The sequence below is a fragment of the Mugil cephalus genome, chromosome 18, assembly GCF_022458985.1.
Source record: "Mugil cephalus isolate CIBA_MC_2020 chromosome 18, CIBA_Mcephalus_1.1, whole genome shotgun sequence".
Classification (NCBI taxonomy): domain Eukaryota; kingdom Metazoa; phylum Chordata; class Actinopteri; order Mugiliformes; family Mugilidae; genus Mugil; species Mugil cephalus.
Window position 1 is genome coordinate 23,138,068 of NC_061787.1, and position 21,849 is coordinate 23,159,916.

Consider the following 21,849-nt stretch of genomic DNA (forward strand, 5'->3'; position numbering starts at 1 on the left):
CTACCATCGAATATAATGATATGTATGCAGGACTAGTTGAAATTAAAATGATTTATTTTTTAATAATAATTTAAAAATAAATAATTAAATCAAATATAAATAATTGAATTACTATTTGTTTCCCAAATATATTAATGTGTGTGTAAATGGGTGAAAAAGAGGCATTAACTTGAAGCACTTTGTAGAAAGGCGCTTTATGAAGTTCCGTCCATTGGCTTTTATTAGTTTATGGGGCAGATTTGCCACATCCAATATGGCGGACGTGTTGACGTATCAACCAACCCGCTCAATGTGACGTCTAGGTATCCATGTCTATGATTGCAATGGCTGTTCTATTCAGCCATGATTGTAGTTCTCTCTAATGCTGCATTCACAGGATGCTCGTGGCCTCTGATGTTTACTTGTTGAGATTGTAAGAGGTTTTTGTTGTAAAGAAATATGCAAACTACACTTACCTGCCAAAGCATTGAGCTATTTAGTGAAAACAAATTTATTCTAATAAAACAGCCCTGCGCTAAATACCTGCTTATGATTTTTAAATAGAGATTATTGTTTTTCAGTTGATGTTTAAACAGTGTCAGAAAGGTGGCAATTCAAACAGAAGAACATTTTGGAGGATGCAGTTCGTTGTGCTGTTAAACTAGGTTGAATTGAACGCTGAAGTCTTTCTGTTATTTAGCTTATCCCGCTGACTACAATGTCAAAATAACAGGAACATGTGTCGGTACAATGCACACTTCAATAGTGCTACAAACTACAGCCTGCCGATGAAAACACAGTTCACTCAACAGCTCTCTCAGTTATTTGAAAATAATGTTGAATAACAGAACCATCCTGACAACAAACTACAAGTAAACTATCATATTAAGCGATGCTGCAGATGACAATTGGATTAAGATTCACATACGACATCAAATAGAACAAGGACATCGTGAACAGTTGTATATTTTATATTAATAGTGGTATAATAATTTCTTGCTTTGTTGTCTTCCTGTGGCGGATGTGACAAAATATTTCCGATAGACCCTGAAGGCAGCATGATTCAGTGGCTGCTGCTGATCTTTGTGCGAACGAAGCAGTAGATCGGTCGCAGTTAGTAACAGACAGCAACACATACAGTGACGCATAAGACGGCGGGAGAGACCGGTTTGGGATCCGAAAATTCGCCCATACACCGGCTATACAGTGACACCGACGGCCTTACAATGGTAAGAAGACAGTTCAGGATGGCTGGCGGCGCTCTTTTTCTTTACGAAAATCGGTGTAGCTAAGAGTTAGCAGGCTAATGCTAGACGGCTAGCGAACTGTTTTCCTGACTCATTATTGAGCTGCCCAACAAGCTAGGCTGCCATTTTACACCAGTCAAGTAGTCTCACGATTGGTTCGTCGAAGATAGCGTTTGTCCTAATTATATACCAAAATAACACGCCTGTATCCGAATCGTTAATAAATGTGAACCAAGTTGAAACTTTACTTAGATTTAAACCTCGTCCACCCCGCGGCTGGGCAGCAGAGCTAACGTTACCTACAAGCTAACAGGCTAATCGAGCTTGAGAATCTAATCAGGGCTAGCAGTGTTGCTAACAGTGTTGCGTAGCTCTCATTCGGAGCTCAGGAGAGGATAATCACCGCACATATTTTCAGAAGCGGGTTAACTACGTCTTGCCTTTTTGACGATTACAGCGTCCAGATTAAGATGTCTTTATTTGCCCTCAAACTGAGCGGATTGACTCCGTTATGGGTAGTGATTTGGATTTGACACCAGACTCTCTCACTCCTGGAATACTAGGAAAAGTCAAACTGTATTAAAATCGCTAATTTCAATCATTTATGATTAAAATGGTAATTTGTGTTACCTCACTTAAATGATATTAAACTGAAACATCTCAGGCATATCTGGTTGTTAAGATACATACATATTAATAATATTTCGTACTGTATTGGTGAGTATGGATTTGTGTGAATACTGAAGGGCCAATTTCTCAGTTGTAAAACCGTCCAGTATTCAACTACAGTATTATATCCTTTTTAGAGACTGAGATTGAGAAAATTACTTGTAAGTTTATTTAGCTACTATATTTTCCCCCATTTTTGTGAGTTGAAACCAAGTTGATATCGCATTTATTTTTAATATTGGCTTCTACAGATGACTAAATAGAAGATGATCTATGGAATATACCGTTTTAAATTTGGCATGTTTGAAACGGACTCATATAGTCACAGTCAGGAGTCACCTTTATTATTTGTTAGCCAAGTATGACAAAGAATTCAACTTTATTTTCACATAGACAAGTCCAATTTTTTTAAAGGTGTTATCAACATGAATTGTTCAAAGGACATAAATATCAAAAACACTCATTTGCCAGTACACTACGTACACTAGGGAATACATTGGTGTGCTTTCACATTGCCAGAAGTCGGAACTCCCGCTGTGAGAGCTGCGTACCTGTTTTTTTCCTCCGTCTCATACGTCATCGCGTTGACAACGTCATCATTACATTACATTTCAGTACACAAACAATGGACAGCGTGGTGTAATTTTTTTAACGCTTTCAGTTTGTTGATGACCTGAAGAATGGACCGGTCTAACAACCGCTCTTTCAAAAGGCTGCTAATATTTGAATAGATCGCTGTGTTCTGCACAGTGCCCGATATTTCCCGCAGAAATCTCCTCTTCTCTGCAGATGCAGAGCAGCTTGTGGATCTCACAGTCTTACCAGTGCGTTGCCTTGAGAAAGTGTGGGATATCGCTATACAAGCTGTATACAAACACAGTTGCCGTTGCAACTTCCCAAACATGATCAAGTGATCGTGTAACAACACATTTGATTTGTTTGATTGAAAATAAATGAACAAAAATCTCTGCTGTTCAGAGATTGATCTTTATGGGAGTAGACCAAAACTTAGCTCTGTTTTTGAGCTGGAGCTTCCAGAATGATACAGTCTGACAGGCCGTCCAGTGACAAAATCAGAATGCGACAGCAGATACATCGTCAGAGCGAAAAACTCGGGCTGAGACGTCATTCCTGTTCACATCGAAGCCGAGCCGATGAAATCCCGGGTCGATTGCCAGGTCAATCCTTTCACATCGAGCAAAAAACGATGACCTGGGTTTAGAAGAAGAGTGATGATGTTAATTTAGGCAGGGGGTACAGTCTATTGTTCATCCTTACAGGCTGAGGACAGAAGCTATTCAGGTTCTTGGATGTTCTACAGATGATGCTTGAGTATCTTCTCCCTGAGGGCAGTAAGGAGAAGATGGAGGGATGATGGGAGTCTCTAATGATAGACATGGCTTTATGGATTTGGCACTGCCTGTATAATTCCAACATTAGTTTCTTCACGATTTATTTGGTGTTTTATAAGCAAAGAGATTTCATATTTATAATGTACAAACTAGGGCTGGACCATTAATCAAATTTTTATTTCGAGTTGGCTTCTCACGATCATAAAAACACTGTAATTGAATAAAAATGATTAATGTGCCGCGTGGTGTGTATGCAAGTTCCTGTGCTGTAAAAGCACCATGAACGCACCTTTGTAGCGTGCAGCTGCAACAAGCGTGTGACGTGTGTGGATCGATTGTGGAATGAGCGATTGACAACATGGCAGAAAGCCAGCCTGAGCCTTTAGTTGAAAAGAAAGGTACAACTTCAGTCATTTGGAGACATTTTGGTTTCAAATTGTCGGACGTGGAGCAGAACGAGAGTGCAAAGTTTTTTGTTGTGTCTGCACCCCAAAGAAACACGACAAATTTATTTAATCATTTAAAGTTTTGCCATAAAGTGGTCTATTACCAGTATTGAAGGAGTAAAAGACCCCAAAAAGCGCGTCAACTTCAGCCACTGCCACTGCAACACAGTCCTCCATTGAGGACACACTTTACAACACCACTCCATATCCCCCCGGCTCCCGGCGACAGCAAGAGATAACGGAGGCTGGGCATTTATGCTATAAAAAGCAATATCGAAGTTGAGTTTTGGTAGTTCAATAAATACTTTTTTTGAAATCAATAAATAATTGTGTTTATTAATCGTGATTGCAATATCAATCAAAAAAATCGTGATTATTATTTTTGCTGTAATCGTCGAGCCCTAGTACAAACTTTGCATACTTGCCAAAACATCCTTTAGGTCAATCCTGCACTAAATCCTCCTTCATTACTGCTCTACTGTTCAGTTGAATACCATCAGGAAGGTTGATAACAGTATGATCATTTTGAGGGATGTACTTTGTGGTGCTTTTAAACTAGATTGAATTAAACACTAAAGGTTTTCTGTTATTTAGCCTATCCCAATTACTTAAACGAAAATGTAGGTACAATACACAATTCAGTGCACTACAAACCATAGTCTGTACAATGAAACTCAACAGCTCTTTCGGGTTATCTTAAAAACATGCTGAATACTAGAACATGAAGAGTAGATTTAGTGTAGAATCTTTTCACTACTGTATCTGGTGCACTGGCTAGTGAGTTTAACTTTACATGGAATGGAGTGAAAACATACAATGTATGCTTATATTCACAGATTTATACAGTATGTACTGTGTACTGCATTTAAGCTGTAATAATCTATAAGGGACATGAATGAAGAAATGCGCAACTAATCTGACCATTCACAGCTCTTGTGCTCTGCATCGATTCGACATGTAATTACATTTCTGGGTAGGTGAATGACATGGAACCAAGCATTTGGCTTTACTTGTTTTAAATAATCATTTGTTGATTTTCAGCATGGTGTTTGAGCTCAGTTTTGTTTAATCTTTTCATGTGACCTTTTATATTAGCAAAGTCAGAATGTGGGTGTTATGAGTAATGTTGATGTAGTCCTTTGCATATTTGTTGTTTACATGTTTCCATCCTGACAATCTACCAGTTTGAGTGGGGGGATGTGTTAGGGGTGGGCAGTATGACCAAAAATGTATATATCATGGTATTTTACAAAGAAATGGGAACAATTATGGTTTAATTTATTTTCACATATTCATATTTAAACATAACTAAACTGCTATGTCTGTAATGTCAATAGCAGTGTGACCGCCTACCGTAATACTTGTAGTCTGTGTGCAACATTTCAGCTATAGCTGTCCCCAGAAATTGGGGACGCGTGGTCGCCCTTGAAAAAAACACAAAACGACCGACACAGCACCCTTTTTTTTTGGCACAAGTCTTCTCGTTCTGCTGCTTCATGTTTCAGACCTTTCCATTTTCATCACGCCTCGCAGTGACGCAGTCGCAACATGTATGTTAAGAAGCACTACATTGAAAATCTGAAACAATGTCTCGCGGTGCAGCATTCTGAACACTGTAATCAAATACACTGCTAAACTGGTATATTAAAATTTTTTATTGTAATGGAAGAAAAATACCGGTATTCTGTACACATACATGGTTGTTCAGTGGAACATGCCTGGTGGCAAAAGGCAACAAAGGAAATACTCGTATCCTGTTTTATGTTGTAGAATCTATCAGTTTGAGGAGGAGCATATTTGTTTAGTACACCTCTTAAAGGGAACAGAAACACTAAATGTAGTTATGACAATTTAAAGGAGGTCTCTCATAAAAGGACCCTCAAAGATTATTCAAGATTTAACACTGTTTGTGGAAGGCTTATTGTTAAAACCATTACTATTATTCTTAAACTTTTGATCCGCTGACCAGCTGCCATGAATTATTGCTGACGCTCTTCTCCCTGCTGCTGAATATCCTTGAGTCTCCCAACCTTGTCATTGACTCAAATGGGTAGGCCACTGATAGATGGTTTATATAAAAATCACCCCTTCTGCCTTGTCCTCTGACATATTTTCTCCTTCTAGTATTTTTTTGACAGAATGATTAAATAATAATAAACAGGGATGGCTGGTATCAGTTTTTCCACTAGAAAAAATTGGCACCAGTCCACGTGACCAGTAGGTTTTCAATTTACTGGACAAGTGTTCCGGTCAATTATTATCTGAATTTATTGAGCTTAAAATGTTAATTGATCTGCATGGTTATAAAATAATTATATCAAAGCATGTCAATTAATAATTCTTTTTATTGAAATGTAGGTATAGGCTGTATCAAATGAAATGAATGCCGTCAATTGATATGTCAATTCTAAAATGAATATTGCAGAAGCCTGCACTCATAGCCTACATAAAAAACATAAAGAAACTGAAGGCCTTTTCTCAGATACAACAATTTGCAAACATAAAACATATCTGGACTGGCTCATTTCATTATAACGCACCGTGTTGGCAACTTAATATAATATATAAAAAGTCCGCTGTTTTGCAATAAAAACTCTACAAACTGGAAAAAATCTCTTGACACGTTCTCTTTTACTTTTTATGCATTTTCACGAGTGTGAAATGTGCTGCAGCTGTTTTAAAATCAAATGTGTGCAGTGTCTCTGCGCAGCTTGAAATGTGCATCAGTCGTGAGACTTTGCTCTCCCCAGGCAACTTCGCTGTGCTGTTTTGTTGCGATTCGGAGACATGGATCACGCAGTCTATCTTGGCCAGTTTAGCCCACTTGGGGTAGATGTCAGTAAGATCTCTGATGAGAAATTCGCAGGCTGTAGAGATGTTTAAGCCTCCGTAACTGCGGAGCACTGTCATTACAGCGATGGCGTCTAGCTGCACACCTGTGGCATCGATGAGCGGGGCAGCTGCAAGCGTCTCGTCCTCACTTGTAATTTCTCTGCCATAATGCCCAATGATGGTATGAGTGCGTATTTTTATTTTTTTTAATAAAACTCAATTGTACTCAAGACTTGGAGGGAATATTTTCACTGGACATTTTGATGGGCAGGGTTAAAAAATACTGGACTTTGGCAGATTTTACCGGTCAAAGTCTGGTAAATACCGGACAACCAAAACCCAGGATGTACTAAAGATGAGAAAATTATTTTTCAAATAACTTGCAACAGATTGTTTTAAGTTTTGGTGAAACCGAGGGTAGCAACAGCACCAAAAAGTCAGAAAAAAACATAGAATATCTCTAAATGGACTGATTTATTATAGCCCCAGCGCCCCCGGTCCGCTTTCATTTATTTAATTCTTGTAAGTGATTGACAGGTGTCATGTCATGCCCCTGTAATTCACTGATCATTTGGACTAGGCCTCAAGCCGCTGTCCATTGGTCAGAAGTGGTGCTGGTACCAGACTGAGAAGAGGGAGAAGAAGTTCAGCAATGGCGGTCCTTAGCATGAAGCGTTGGATTACTTGATTTCTGATCAATCTAATCTCCATTTTCCTCAATGTCTTAGGAGGAAATGTTGTTAGTTAAAATACTGGAATCATGCTGGCCAATTGATATTCAAATAACTCAAAGGGAAAAATGACAAAATTGTAAGTTTTATGTTTCTTGGTTTTAAAGAAATGACTGTCTTTTCTGTGCCTGCTGTTTGGATGAGATACGGCATGGACCCAACAAGGATTTGTGGATTTGAAACATTTGTCAGACAAAATTAAAAAACATGGAGGCAGCGCAGTCTCATCGGAAACTGCTTTATGCTGTCCATGTCACGAAAATGCTGATTCAACATTGTGAGACGTATGGTCGGATAGTCAGGGACATCAGGGTTCAAGTCACAGTGAAAACGGACTCAAAATGTTGTTTTTCTGAAGGGCAGTGTTGGTTATCATAGTTTCAGTAAGTGAAAATTCTCAGCTAACGCTACATAATTAAAATGATTTAATTTGTTGTTAATATTTCCCAGAAGTTGCACTTTATTTTTTCACATATTTAGTATGAAAACACAGAGTCTGTTAACAATGGCTGTTACTGAAATGTTGTGATTGTCATGTCAGCCTTATGATTAATGTTTGAATAGTTGACTGAATAGAACAATTTAGTTAAATTTTGTGTAGACGGGATTAGTTCCCTCTCTAGCATTGCCACTTGCTGGTCATTTTGGTTTATCATTAGATTTGGGTCAGGGCTTGTCATTAAGGGGTGATTAAGGGGTCCTGAAGCCAGAAGTTGAGAACCACTGATGTAGAGCACTAAAAAAGTATAGTATACTAGGGGTTGGTATTGAGTCACGATTTGATACATTATGATACACTGAGAAATTTGTAAATGCAGCTTAAAATACAAGTTGCATATTTGTACATCAGATGACAGTGATGATTCATTGGACAAACTGTGTCGAAAAAACAATATTAATTCAATTATAATATTAATATCATATATTTATTCACAGGTGTGATGTAAGAAGGGACAATATAGAATGAGCAAGTTGTTGAAATAACCCCGACAGGACAGACAGAGCATCGCAATGCATTGACTGACGTGATGAAACTAGCTGAAACCAGCACCATTCCTAGCAACGTACTGTTACACGGGAAACAAAACAGACCTTAGGCTGTGATTGATCCGCTAGAATACAGAGTTACAATAAAACTAATAACATTTAATGGTGGATCTATTTTTGTTGTAGACAATTCTTTATTCAATTTCTCAGTCTATGTTTGTCACGTTTTTAAGTATTACCAAAGACAATATTTTGAGGAGACAGTTGTAACTTGCAGTGAAACGAGAAAGTTTTCTAAAAATAGTGGTTTTGGTTTAGTAATGATCTATTTAAAGTCTTTATTTAAAGCATTATGTGTTTGGTACATTACTCGACAGGGCTCTGCCCTTCGAAGTTGGACACATGCGGCGGTGGTGTATTTGCTACAATTAAAAAACAAAAAAAAAAAAAATAGAGAAGAAATTTGAAGGAGCAGCAGCTAGGATTTAGGAATGGTGACCCGCCAATACAATACAGTCAAGCTGTCGAGTGCCAAAATCAGAATGTAACGGGCAGATACATCAACTTCAGAGCGAAAAACCTGTGTGGATGCGGCATTCCTGTTCACATCGAAGCCGAGCTGATAAAATCTTGGGTTGATTGCTGGGTCAGCACCGGGCGATTTAGAATCACCAATCAACGTCACCAGTCAACCTAACCAGCACGTCTTTGGACATTTGGAGGAAGCAGGAGTACCCAGAGAGAACCCACACAAATTTAGGGAGAACACTCCACACAGAAAGGCCACCACTGTGCATAATTATTTTATGTCCAAAAGTCTTTATTCATATTGAAGTGCACTATTTCTTTGTTACCAATTTGTAGGGTATTGTTTGTGTTTTTATTTTCAATAGAAACCACTACAGGTGAACAAGGTTGGTTAATTTCAAACTTAATTTATTTGTGAAGTGGTCTTGGGCATTTTTGAGATCAAGATATACACTAGTGTAGGTAGCGACTTTATTATGACTTTATTTTTTGAATATAAAATCTTAACAAACATCAAAGAGAGAAATTTACTTTTACCTCACACAATAGGGATAAATCAGTTGGCATACAGTTCTTCCTTTTAATCGTCTGCTCTCATAACTTTCACCGTTTTTTTGTACGTCCCCCATATTTTCCCGATCCTCTGCTACAACTATAGGTTGTGCACATTGGCTTATTTTAACCTTTAATCCAATTTTATTCTTTTTATTCTGTTATTGACATTTCTCTATGAGTGAGCCACTAGGTGGTCTAGGTGGCCTGTATGAGCCACCTAGTTCTGTCTGATTGTGCATGAGGCTGTGACAGGACACTGATTTTAAAGTCCATCTAAAGGGGCTGTGAGTCTGCTCAGATGCTTTTCCAAATGCTGCAGAAATCAAAAGCTGCTTTAGAATCACAGTCATACATATATACTAGCAGAGTTTGATGCTTTTATGTATTCAACTAGATCTCAGATTTAAGATTTAAGTTTTAATCTGTGATGTAGGAGTGGGAAAACGATGCTTCCCAGCGAGGAGGTCTGGGTTCGAGTTCAGCTCAGGTGACCCTAGTGAGAATAGGTGGTAGCAAGACGAGATGACTAACTTGCGAACTCATCTAATGAGACACCATAAGACGATCTGTCAAACTGCAGAGATCGTGGGATCGTCTAGGGCACATTCTATAAATTGCAGTTCTATGCTGATGCACCGACGCACCAGACGTATTACGTCGTCAACCTGACCGACCAATCGTAGCGAATTACAGGCAGTGACGCGCTTTCTTACCCGCCTCCTTGTTTATGTATGTAGTGGTAGCCACATGGAGAGCCATGGCTAAACGCCAAACGGAGTTGGTCACTAAAAAAAAAAAAATCCACTTCCATTATATGGAAAAGGTTTGGATCTTCCCCAACTGATGAAGCGCGGGCAAATGTTCTGTGCAAAGTTTGCACACAACAGGTTCGCACATCAGGTGGCAACACGACAAACCTGCTCAATCATTTGAAGAGGAAGCATCCCAAACAATTTGCTGAGAGCCAAACAGCGAGGGGTCCAGCGGCACTGGCACCGCAGGCGGAGGCAGCAGCTAGCATAAGACCGAAACAGTCAACATTAACACAAGCATTTAACAAAGGCACCCCGTATGACAAGTCAAGCAAGCGATGGAAAGAGGTAATAGAAGCAGTTACCTTTTAGACAGACTTGTTGTGTCTCTCACAATGTGCTCAGCAAAGCAGTAAGACGTACAGAATTTAAACTGCGAGCCTCTGTTCCCGATAAAGTAACTGTCTGCTCTCGATTCACTCCAATGCAAAGATATCAAAGTCTTCAGAAAGGTCTTACAACGTCCACGGTCTGCTTGTTTTTCTTATAGGAGCTACCGTTTTGTCACTGTAAGCCCGAATGTGAGACCAGCGAAAAGGCAGCAAATCTAGCTCTTTTCTGTGTCCCGTCTTCGCGCGCTTCCGTCGTCATTGATGACCACTGTGAGTTGCCACGAAAACCTCTGAGCCGCAGCTCTGGGCCACAGCTGAGACCAGTTCTTTAATCATGGACTCCTCAGATGTCTCTGCTGTTAATACAGCTGATCCCTGTGTCCCGCACATTTATGTTACAACAACAGACACCAACACACACACCTCCCCACCCACACAGGTAACTTTGTGATTACAGTTAGACACATATATGTGCGCCCTCCTTTACACAGGTAATTTTTTGAAAACAGTTACACATATGCGCACATGAAGCGCATACTCATCTCCCTTCCCATATCCACACACAAACACATGTAACTTTGTTATTAGAGCTACACACATGCACACACAAACACACAGGGACCTTTTTGTTATTACAATTACAGATACACTCAGGATAGGATGTACAAACATGCACGCAAAAGGCTAACTGTGCTAAACGTATGCTAAATGTGGGTTAAGTGTGCTAACTGTGAGACATGTGGGTCAAGTGTGCGACATGTGGGTTGACTGAACTAAATGTGGGCTAACTGTGCTAAATGTAGGCTAACTACGCTAACCATATGCTAACTGTGCTAAATGTGGGTTAAGTGTGCTAACTGTGCGACATGTGGGTTGACTGAACCAAATGTAGGCTAACTACGCTAACCGTACGCTAACTGTGCTAAATGTGAGTTAACTGTGCTAACATCAGGTTAACTGTGCTCACTGTAAGCTAACTGTGCTAACCATAAGGCAAAGTGTGCTTTTTCCCATGTTGACAGAGACAGAACCCACGGCATTATCTCCCGTAGCCCGTTTAAAATTTCCGAGAGGGAATTTTCTAGTCTCATTTACTCTGCTGACCTTTTTTTTCCCCATGAGCGTTGCTCTCCTTTTCTTCCTCTCTTTCTCCTCTGCATCCTTTCTTCAGCAAATCACTTCAGCAGGTACCATGTCATCACTTGGAAATCCTAATACATTTGTCTGTGACAAACTTGCCTCTGAGACATTTATTAGAAGATGATTTGATCTATCTATCTATCTATCTATCTATCTATCTATCTATCTATCTATCTATCTATCTATCTATCTATCTATCTATCTATCTATCTATCTATCTAATTTGAATTCCAGTTATCTATGTTGTCTCTTTGCAAAGCAGCACAAACACAGTTTGAGTGCAAATGCTCCACATGAAACAGACTTAGGAGGGTAATATCTGAATCGCAGGACGTCCCAGGTGAAACTAATACCACTTCACCATTTTGCTTGTTGGAGGTTGGCAGCCTGACTGACCTTGCTTACATAGTAACGGTTGCTAGGATGTATGATTGGACACTGACCACTTAGGGCGGGGTTTTGCGGAAAGTCAATTCCCCTGGTTGGGATCCTTTTTTGTTTTTGACCAAAATAAAAATGAATGGACTTCATCTTTGTAAATAACGTTCTGTCTTCTGCTGTCACATTACCATAAATGTCAGTGTCAGCACTTCATCTTCAATACTGGTGGTAATCACAACTTCCTGTATCCATTGTTTCAACTTAAAAACTCTCTAGCATTTCATATAGAACTTAACCAACTTATGGTCGTAATTTTACTCACACAACGTCAGCAGCTTGCCTTTGTCACAAGATGGCAAATTTTCATTGTGGGGATTGTTTTTGTCGGTATTCAAGATTAAAGAATCTTTAATTGTCATTCTGTGTGTACAAAATGAAATTTTAAATGGTAGCTCTTGGCTAAAGTAATACAAATATAAAAACAGTAGGAAGCACTATAAATAAAACTAAATAAAAAATAAATAGAGCTGTACAGATATATACATACAAGTCATCATTTCACATTTAAGTACACTAGGGCTGCAGCTATCGAATATTTTGTTAATCCAGTATTCTTTTGAATATTCCATCAATTAGGCGAGTAATTGGGTAAAACATACTTTTGCTTAATTATAGCACAATTTTAAATATTCAATAGAAAACAAGACAGTTCATTTAATAACAACCAATTTGTTTCTTTTTTAAGAAAAATTACATTTATTCACTATACATATTATGCAAAGTAGTAAACAGTTTCAGTCAAAATTCCCAATAAAAATAAATGGTTTCAAACTTAACATTTCCTGAGACACAAAATTAAATAAAAATAAATAAAATGACTTCAAACATAACGTTTCCTGAGACACAAAATTAAATAAAAATAAAATAGTTTCCCACTTCAAAAAAATACAGATTCCTAAACACTGCCTTTAAATTGTGCAACTTCACATTGAGAATCAGAACCAATACGTTTCAACAGAAATGCTTGGCTGTGGACTGTACCACGAGTCTTACACCCCCTTTACAGTCTCTCTTGACTTGTGTGTGCAAACCATTAGCATGTGGTTGCAGTGAGGGAAGGGGAAGGATCATATCTACATGCTCAGGGCTGAGGCTTGCCCTCTTCTTTGAAGCAATGTTACCTGCTGCTGAAAACAAATGCTCTGATGTGGTTGTGCCTGGAATACACAGCAAAGACTTTGCCAGCTTTGCCAGTGTTGGATAGTATGGTGCATTTGCTTTTTACCATGTCAGTGGATTATTCTTCTTGGTTGGGGGTTGTTCTCCAAAATACATCAAGACCTGTGGTATGGTTTGACAACAAAAAAAAAACTTTGTTAAAAAATGTGTTTTGTCTATTTATCTTTTGTAATTTGGATTTTATGTTTCAGTAATATGCTGATCCTCTGCTGTGCTGGATGCTCCATTTCCACTTGCAGCAAGTGCCATCATGGTTTGTACTGTGCTTTTGACCCGAATGCTTGGTCAGCAGGCAAGAACTTTAGTTTTCGAAACCTGGGATCCAGAGCAGCAGCAAGCAAGGTGATGTTTGGAGATTCAGGTTTGAACTCCATTAAGTCTTTAATTCTTTCTGTGACCTGTTCTTTCGCGTGAGCTTGGAATGACTTCACAGGTGGTGACTCAAAAACTGGATTCTGTAGTTTCTTCTTACTTTTGTGCACAATATGTATATGGAAATGCAGATAGTGTGACATATTGTTGTCCACCCATAAACACTGTGGCTGAGTTAAAGGGCTCAAGGACCTGGTTCAGCTCCTCAATCAGGCCAGACTGGTCAGTCTTGAGATCCAGGTAGTGTTTCTCTCTCTGGGTCACTGCTGGGTCAGACAGTGTAGCAGTCAGTGGCCATCTCTGTTCTTGCAGCCTGGAAAACATAGCATAGGTGCTGTTCCAGCGTGTGCAGACATCTGCACCAGCATGTCCTCCTTGGTACCCATTTGCTTCTGCTTGACCCTCAACTTTGTGCATGCCAATTTGCTTTTCGTAAAGTGTTCAATAAGGCTTCTTGTAGCAGCCACACGCTTAGAGATAGCCTTTTGACTTTCCAAAGAGCTTTGCACAACCAAATTGAGGGTGTGTCCTGCACATTTCAACGATGCCCATTCTTGCTTTTGCTACGACATTAGCACCGTTGTCATGTACGACAGCCTTTATTTTCTCTGGTGGAATGTTGAATTTGGCAATTACTTCCTCAGATTACCCTTCAGATAGTGGCATGGCACCCCCATATAAGCCTCTGCTCATCCAATCTGCAAAGTAACTACTAAGTTGTCAAGTAATTTTAGTGTAGTAAAAGTACAATATTTGTCTCTGAGATGTAGTGGAGTAGAAGTAAAAGTGTTAAAAATTAGAAATCCACAACTGCTTAATGTTAGTCATAATTAAAACCAACAATGTTCCTTGGACTAATGTGACGTTAGTAACTTGAGTTATTCAAGGACTCGTTGCAGCCTTAACGACAGCATATAAAAAGCCGCCATGCTGTCCTTTGTTTAAAGCTTTCAGTTTGTTGATGATCTGCTGAATGGACTGGTCTAATACTCGCTGTTTCAAAAGGCTGCTGATGTTCGAATAAATCACTGTCCTGCACCTGTGTGCTTCCATTACAAATAAAATCAAATGTGTATTAACACATACATCAACGTCATCATGTAAATTAGTGGGGCGATGCGGCATTCCTGTTTACATTGAAGCCGAGCAGCTAAAATCCTGGGTCCATTGCCGGGTCAAACCCGGGGTCGGATGCTTCAGTCTGCTGTTTGTGGTTCTGATGTTTCTGTATCTCTTCTGTGAAGGAAGAGATATGGACAGTTAATGGCCAGGGTGGATGGGATCTGCAACAATACTGCTCGCCCTGCTTCGGACCCGGTCAGTCCAAATCTAGAAGAGGTCCACCCACAATCCCCTGTGCAGTTCTTAACAACCATGCTAAGTCCTTCCTGTCCTGTGCCGTGCAGCATCCACACCATACTGTCACCGAGACAAGAAACTCTGTTGCCTTCTTCACTAGATGTGCAGAAAAGGTCAGGTCAGATGTAATGTGGATGCTGAGGAATTTGAAGTTGTTGACACGCTCTACTGCCTCCCCTTGTATGAGGACAGGAGTGTGCTCTGTCCTCTTGGACCTCCTGTAGTCCACAGTGACCTCTTTGGTCTTACTGGTGTTCAAAACAATTACCCATTACCTGTCTGTAATTGGTCTCATCATCGTCATCATCATCACAATAGAGACAGTTTGAAAATGCCCAGAAACTCCTGCCAGCTGGTCAGCACAAAGTTTCAGAATGCAACTTTCCACTTTATTAGGTCCTGCAGATTTGTTGAAGCTGCAAGACAAGAGGCTGATGTACTCCTCCATCTATGAGGGAGGCCTAGTTTCTTCAAAGCTAGTGTATCGAAGCGTAAAAAGACACTGTTCAGGGTGTTGGGGAGGGTGGGATCAAGACTGACCCGCTGTTTGCTGCACTTGAAGTCTGTTAATGTCTTGATGCCTCTCCACATGCTGTGTGTTATTATTTTCAAAGTGCTCTTCAGTGCGTTGCTTGTACCTGAGTTTAGGCAGTTCTTGATGGGGCCTGCTGTAAACCAGCCTGTCACGAGACCTGTAGGCAGTATCTTGGGCTTTGAGCAGCTGACGCACAGTGCTGTCCATGCATGACTTCTGATTTAGAAAAATCGTGATGGTAGGTAAAACAGCATCTGTGCAAAACTGCACATAATCCCGGACAGATCACGTATAAACCTCCAGGTCCAAGCTCTCTTTAAACACTCCACAGTCAGTGTGCTCAAAGGGGTCCTGTAGAGCTGAAGAAGCCTCCTCAGACCATACCTGCACTGTTCTGGTGGTTGGGTTAGTCCTGCAGATCAGAGGTTTAGAGATGAGTTCCCCAGAGATGTGGTCTGTAATGCCCATGTGTGGAGATTCCTGAGCAATCTGCCACAAACCCATACATTTTCTTTCTTGTTCTAAGTCCAAACATTCAGCATTTTGTTTTCCCATGACTGCTGATTTTTAGCTGCCATATCGCTGAAGTCACTCAGGCATCAAGTGTTCATTTGTTGTCTAGTGGTAGCGGCTAGAACAGGAAGTAAACAGAGCAGGCCTCTCTTCTTCCTCCCCACTTACACTAACAAACTATTGCAGATGTGTTATGTCCTGAGCCTCTGACCCCAATAGCTGTGAATGGCCATCGCTGCATTCCTTGTCCTTCAGCAGTGCTGTCTACATGTACACAGTAGTATCTAACCTTCTCTGTTTTCTGTTTGGCTCCACTCATTCAGAAACAAAATATTCTGGTTGGTTGTTTTTGTGACATTTATAAATCAGCCACTCTATGTAATTGTTCTAAGTAGGAAATGTTGTTCCTAAACCATCTATTAGTTTAACATTAACATTTAAGTTTTGTGTCTGAACTGTAGCTACATAAACAGAAGCAAGCGTTGGTCAGATGGAGTTGTTTTGTCCTTAAAATGTAAAGTATGTTATAAATAAAATATTATTATTATTATTATTATTATTATTATTATGTTATATATCCCTCACCAGACAAGGAAATACCATGCAATGACACAATTCATGCTAATCCTATTTTATTTGAATTTTCTTGTGTTATTTTTAGAGTGCTTACTTTTTATGTGCAACAAAGCTATAGTGACAAAGTAATTTCCCTCGTGGATCATTAAAGTCTAAGTTTAAGTCTAAGTGTTATTTAACACATACTCTTCCTGTAACTATATCGTGTTTTATTTTGATCATTATATCATAACCTCTGTTGTTGTTATTAAATATATCGCTATTTTTATTGTTTTGACAAATACCTACAAGCCTTTCAGTGGCATTGCACATTATCTGCATTTTTAATTTAACCACTCTATATTCTAAATATATGTATGGCATTTATAATAAACCAAACGGATTGAAAATCGGTTGATAATTCAGTGAGTTATTATGATTTTAATCGTTGATAGACCTCTGCCTCCGTTTACTAATACAGTAGACACGGCTTCCCCCTCCCCAAGATGGCGGCCGCGTTGATGCATCATTCCAATGGACAGAGATGACGGGGGCAGCATCTTGTCTTTATATCTATGAACTTTAGGCGTATGGTGAACGTGATGAAGCCCCGCTATCCTGTTCCTGTTGTTTGCTTGAATGTCCTTGCGCTGACTGCGTAAACATGAAGAGGAAGGCGTCTGCATGTGTGTAAAGACAGAATCTAGACGGGTAACTTGCTAGAAATGGTCTACAGCGACACTAGCGGCTGGATGACCTAATCGCTCTTCCTGCAAAGCAAACGGGGGGAAAATGGGAAGCAAGCGGAGTGCCAGGCGGAACATGGGGGATTTGAATGGGACTTAATGTATTGATACTCGCAGCTGAATAATCGATACTTTCTGGGAAAACAAAATATCGATATACAGTGGGTATGGAAAGTATACTCTTTGTTTCATTGCAGCCATTTTCTAAAATGAAAAAGTTCATTTTATTTCTCATTAATGTACACTCAGCACCCTATCTTGACAGTAAAAAAAACAGAAATGAAGACATTTTTTAGCAAAAAGAAAAACTAAAATATCACATGATCATAAGTATTCAGACCCTTTGCTCAGTATTGTGTAGAAGCACCATTTTGAGCTAGTACAGCCATGAGTCTTATTGGGAATGATGCCACAAGTTTTTCACACCTGGATTTGGGGATCCTCTGCCATTCTTCCTTGAAGATCCTCTCCAGTTCTGTCAGGTTGAATGGTGAACGTTGGTGGACATCCATTTTCATGTCTCTCCAGAGATGCTCAATTGGGTTTAGGTCAGGGCTCTGGCTAGGCCAGTCAAGAATGGTCACAGAGTTGTTCCAAAGCCACTCCTTTGTTATTTTAGCTGTGTGCTTAAGGTCATTGTCTTGTGGAAGGTTAACCTTCGGCCTAGTCTGAGGTCCTGAGCACTCTGGAAGAGGTTTTCTTCCAGGATATCTCGGTACTTGGCCACATTCATCTCTCCTTCAATTGCAACCAGTCGTCCTGTCCCTGCAGCTGAAAAACACCACCATGTTTCACTGTTGGGATTGTATTGGGCAGGTGATGAGCAGTGCCTGGTTTTCTCCACACATACCAGTTAGAATTAACGCCAGAAAGTTCAATCTTGGTCAAATCAGACCAGAGAATCCTATTTCTCATAGTCTGGTAGTTTGGTAGATATAGTTTAAATTTGTCGTAATCCTTTCTCTACCGCCACTACGGTGGCAAAGTTTGCACCCAGGCTCAGAACAATGAATTTTTCTGGGGTTTTTATAGAAGAGCTACAGAAGAACTGTAGAATGATTACTAGTGTGAACACAATTTTTTACTTGACCATTTATGAGTCAGTAAAAGGCTAATGATACCAAACCATCATCTTCATCAGGAGCCTCTTTCTTCATAGAGAAATATTTCATCTGAAAATGCAGTCAGCAGTTACATCTTGGCGTGTAGATATCAGCTTAACACTATCAATTATAGCCAACCACTTTCACGTCAAGCTTTTCAGACCTGGGTTGACTTGCCTTTGGTGCGCTTTCACATCACTAGAAGTCCCGGGTCGGACCTGCCACTGTGAGAGCTGCGTGCCTATTTTTTCCTCCCTCATACGTCATCGCGTACATTGCAGATAACATTGCAGTTTGTTGATAACCTGAAAAATGTACCGGTCAAAGCCCCGCTCTATCAAAAGACTGCTAATATTAGAATAAATCCCTGTGACCTGCACAGTGCCTGATATCTGCTGCCAAATCTCCTCTTTTTCTCGGATGCAGAACACTGCCGTGATTGTTACAAAATTGTGGAAGATCTCTATACAGGCTGTATATAAACACAGTCGGCGTTCACCTATGCACTTCCATTAATGATTGTGTAACAACACATTTGATTTGTTTGATTGAAACTAAATCCCATAAAATCCTGGGTTGGTTGCCGAGTTGCTGACCTGGGTCGACCCTTTTGAGTGAGGTTTTTCACTCGATGTAAAAGGGGCTTTAGTTTACTCACATTGGCAACATTGAACGACACTGATTTAATTACCTTAAGCTACCAATAAGTTACGTAACGTTAGCTGGCCATCAATATTTTGCGAATGTCTAGATATTTAACTCCTATTAAAATTCTGTTTAAAATCTATTACGAATTATCTTAAGCTAATACGTCTACTTTTTCCTTGGTAAGTCGCTGCCCTTTTCTTTTTTTGCAAGATCATACTCCTCTGATTTTCTGACCTGGTGCCTGGCTGCTTGACGTGATGTCACTTTCAAGGCCATGCCCTCGCTAGTAAATAAAGTGCTAATACCCCCAGACCCCACCGTGCCCTCCCAAAGAGTAGATACTGAGCAAGATAGTTATCTGTTGTTTACCTTAGTACCCGACCCAACGGGACTCTGCTGTGTAGGTGAACACATGCGGTGGTGGTGTATTTGTGACAACAACAAAAAAAAAGAAAGAAAATTTGAAGGCTTGCCACTCCTAAACAAATGTAGAGGTAACACTGTTATATCGTATATCGTTATTAAGCCTAAATATATTGGCATATGAGATATTAATAGAGCGAAAGAGCAAAAAAATAGTTTGGTTTTGGTCAGTGTTAATGCTGTAGATGGGGAGGCTGGGACCTCTGGTTTGAATGTACTGGTGGAGGAAATCAGGGAAGCATTAAAGTGGACTAATCTGTCATTATCTGTGTGATGTCAGGTCTGGTCAGCTTTGTGTCCCCATGGCTCAGGCCCTGGTGTCAGCACATATACCCATATAACCTACTAGCCTAAATACTTACACCATCATGAAAGCTGAAGCTATTCTGCTTGATTCTTGAATTTAAAATAACTAGTCCACCTTTAGATACAATGCAGCTAAATCAAAGATCATTATTTCAAAGTGTGTTTTATACTTATTTCATTTCCTTCACAGGTCATCTGAAGAGTGGGACTGCATTCCGTCTCTTGACTGACAACCAGCTTCCTAAGGCTCTGCTGCTGCTGCCAGATGGACTGCAAACTCTGAGGGTTGAGCGTGTAAGGACCAAAATCATCTGTGGAGAGCAGCTGGGGGGAGTTTGCTCATCGGAGCAGGCAAGGGAGGGCATTGGTAGGGAGAGGAGAAGACAAGGGCTGGCACAATGTCATCAAACAGGACCCAGAACCCCCATGGACTGAAACAAATAGGCCTCGACCAGATATGGGACGACCTGCGGGCTGGCATCCAGCAGGTATACACGCGACAAAGCATGGCCAAGTCGCGCTACATGGAACTCTACACGTATCCTGAGAAACCAAGGCAGATTTTATGCTCAAGGTTGTGTAGATTTTTACTCTTCTCTAGAGCCAATTAGTCCCTGAAGTATGAATCTCTTAACCATATAATCGACTAAGCTTTAAAAACAAAATATCTTTTTGCTAAATGTCTTCTAATTATATTTATAATTACTCTCCAATTTATTTCCCCAATGTCTGATTAGACCCCTCGTTGGTCTGAAATTATTGTGATTTCTCTCTAGCGACAAATTAAGTACAGTGAGGACGTACTGCTATCCAGCCTTTGTGTGTGTGTTGTATTTGTTTATGATAGGGATTAACCGATATGGATTTTTCAGGACCGATACCGATTATTAATAACCAAGCGAAACTGATAGCCAATATGTAGAACCGATATTCATTTGCAGTAAAAATTAAAATTGGTGTCAGAATTTAGAGTGACACACCTAGGATTAGAATGGATACAGTATACTGTTTGTTTGTTTTGTGTACACTGAAAAAATGGCTTTAACTTATTGGAAAATAACACAAAATCTTAATTAAAATGCCTTTAGGTTTAATTATTTTAAAACAAAAGTGCAGGGGCCTTCTGGCAGCATATTTATAATATTTAACATTTATTTTGTGTAGTTAAGTTGATCATAGTGTAGTGACGGCATGAGCGCTGAGGGAGAGGCGATTGTAAACAAACAAGCACACGTTAGTGTGTGGTGTTAAACATATAGGCTATAATCATCTCGGGTGTTGTTTATTATTAAACCGGGAGCCGCCCCACGGGCTGAGACAGGTTAGGAGATTAATTATTCCCACAAAGTAATGATAACCATAAGGGTCTATATTATTATTGTGCGTCTGGCCACAGTTATAAAGCGGTTACGGCAATTATAATGTAGTGGTGGGCCATCATGAAATAGCCTACGCCATGTTGAAGTTCTGAACAGTTTCATCTCCAGAGCCAAACAGCAGGTTTTCCTCCTTTCAACTTGCTACAGCCTACCTCTGTCATTATGTCTACTTTTTTTTTATTAAGCAAGGAGCTTCAGGTCATGTTCACTTGTTTACATCTTTATTTATTCATTTTTTGTCATGTGTGATGCTATTTATCTTGCAAAGTCGTATGCTTGATGAGATTCCACAAGTAGGTCGGTGAAATGTCGACTCTGGGCCTGCATGTTATCACTGAAATTGATCATAACGTTGTGGTGTTTTTTAAAACTTCAACCTAGAGGGTTTTGAAACTTCAACTGACTCTGCCTTACCTTCTGTGCTCGCTCACCAGAGCAGTCGTCCACTTCTCCTCCTTGTCTGTGGCAATGCATGTAGAGGCTTCAGTTTTGATTGACTGTCACTGACTCACTTGTGCCAAGTAGCTAATCAGTGAGGGCTGTGGGCGGGACATTGTTACACAGCCAAGAGAGTGGTGACTTCAGGCAGAGAGACAGCTGCATCAGAGCCAAAGGAGCGCGTTTTAAAATACATTAATCAATTTTATCGGTTATCGGTGAAAAAAAAAACGGCCGATGCC

The 21,849-nt window shown here is 39.9% G+C and overlaps 1 protein-coding gene across 1 annotated transcript in view; it reads left to right on the plus strand.

Moving 5' to 3' along the window:
• Positions 1–1,045: 1,045 nt before the first annotated feature.
• Positions 1,046–21,849, plus strand: part of LOC125024463 (cullin-1) — a 47,295-nt gene continuing 26,491 nt past the window's right edge. Inside the window, exons 1-2 of the mRNA XM_047612272.1 lie at positions 1,046–1,208; positions 19,981–20,328. Of these exons, the coding sequence (XP_047468228.1) occupies positions 20,189–20,328 (140 nt within the window). The 5' untranslated portion in view covers positions 1,046–1,208; positions 19,981–20,188. The remainder of the gene's footprint in view (positions 1,209–19,980; positions 20,329–21,849) is intronic.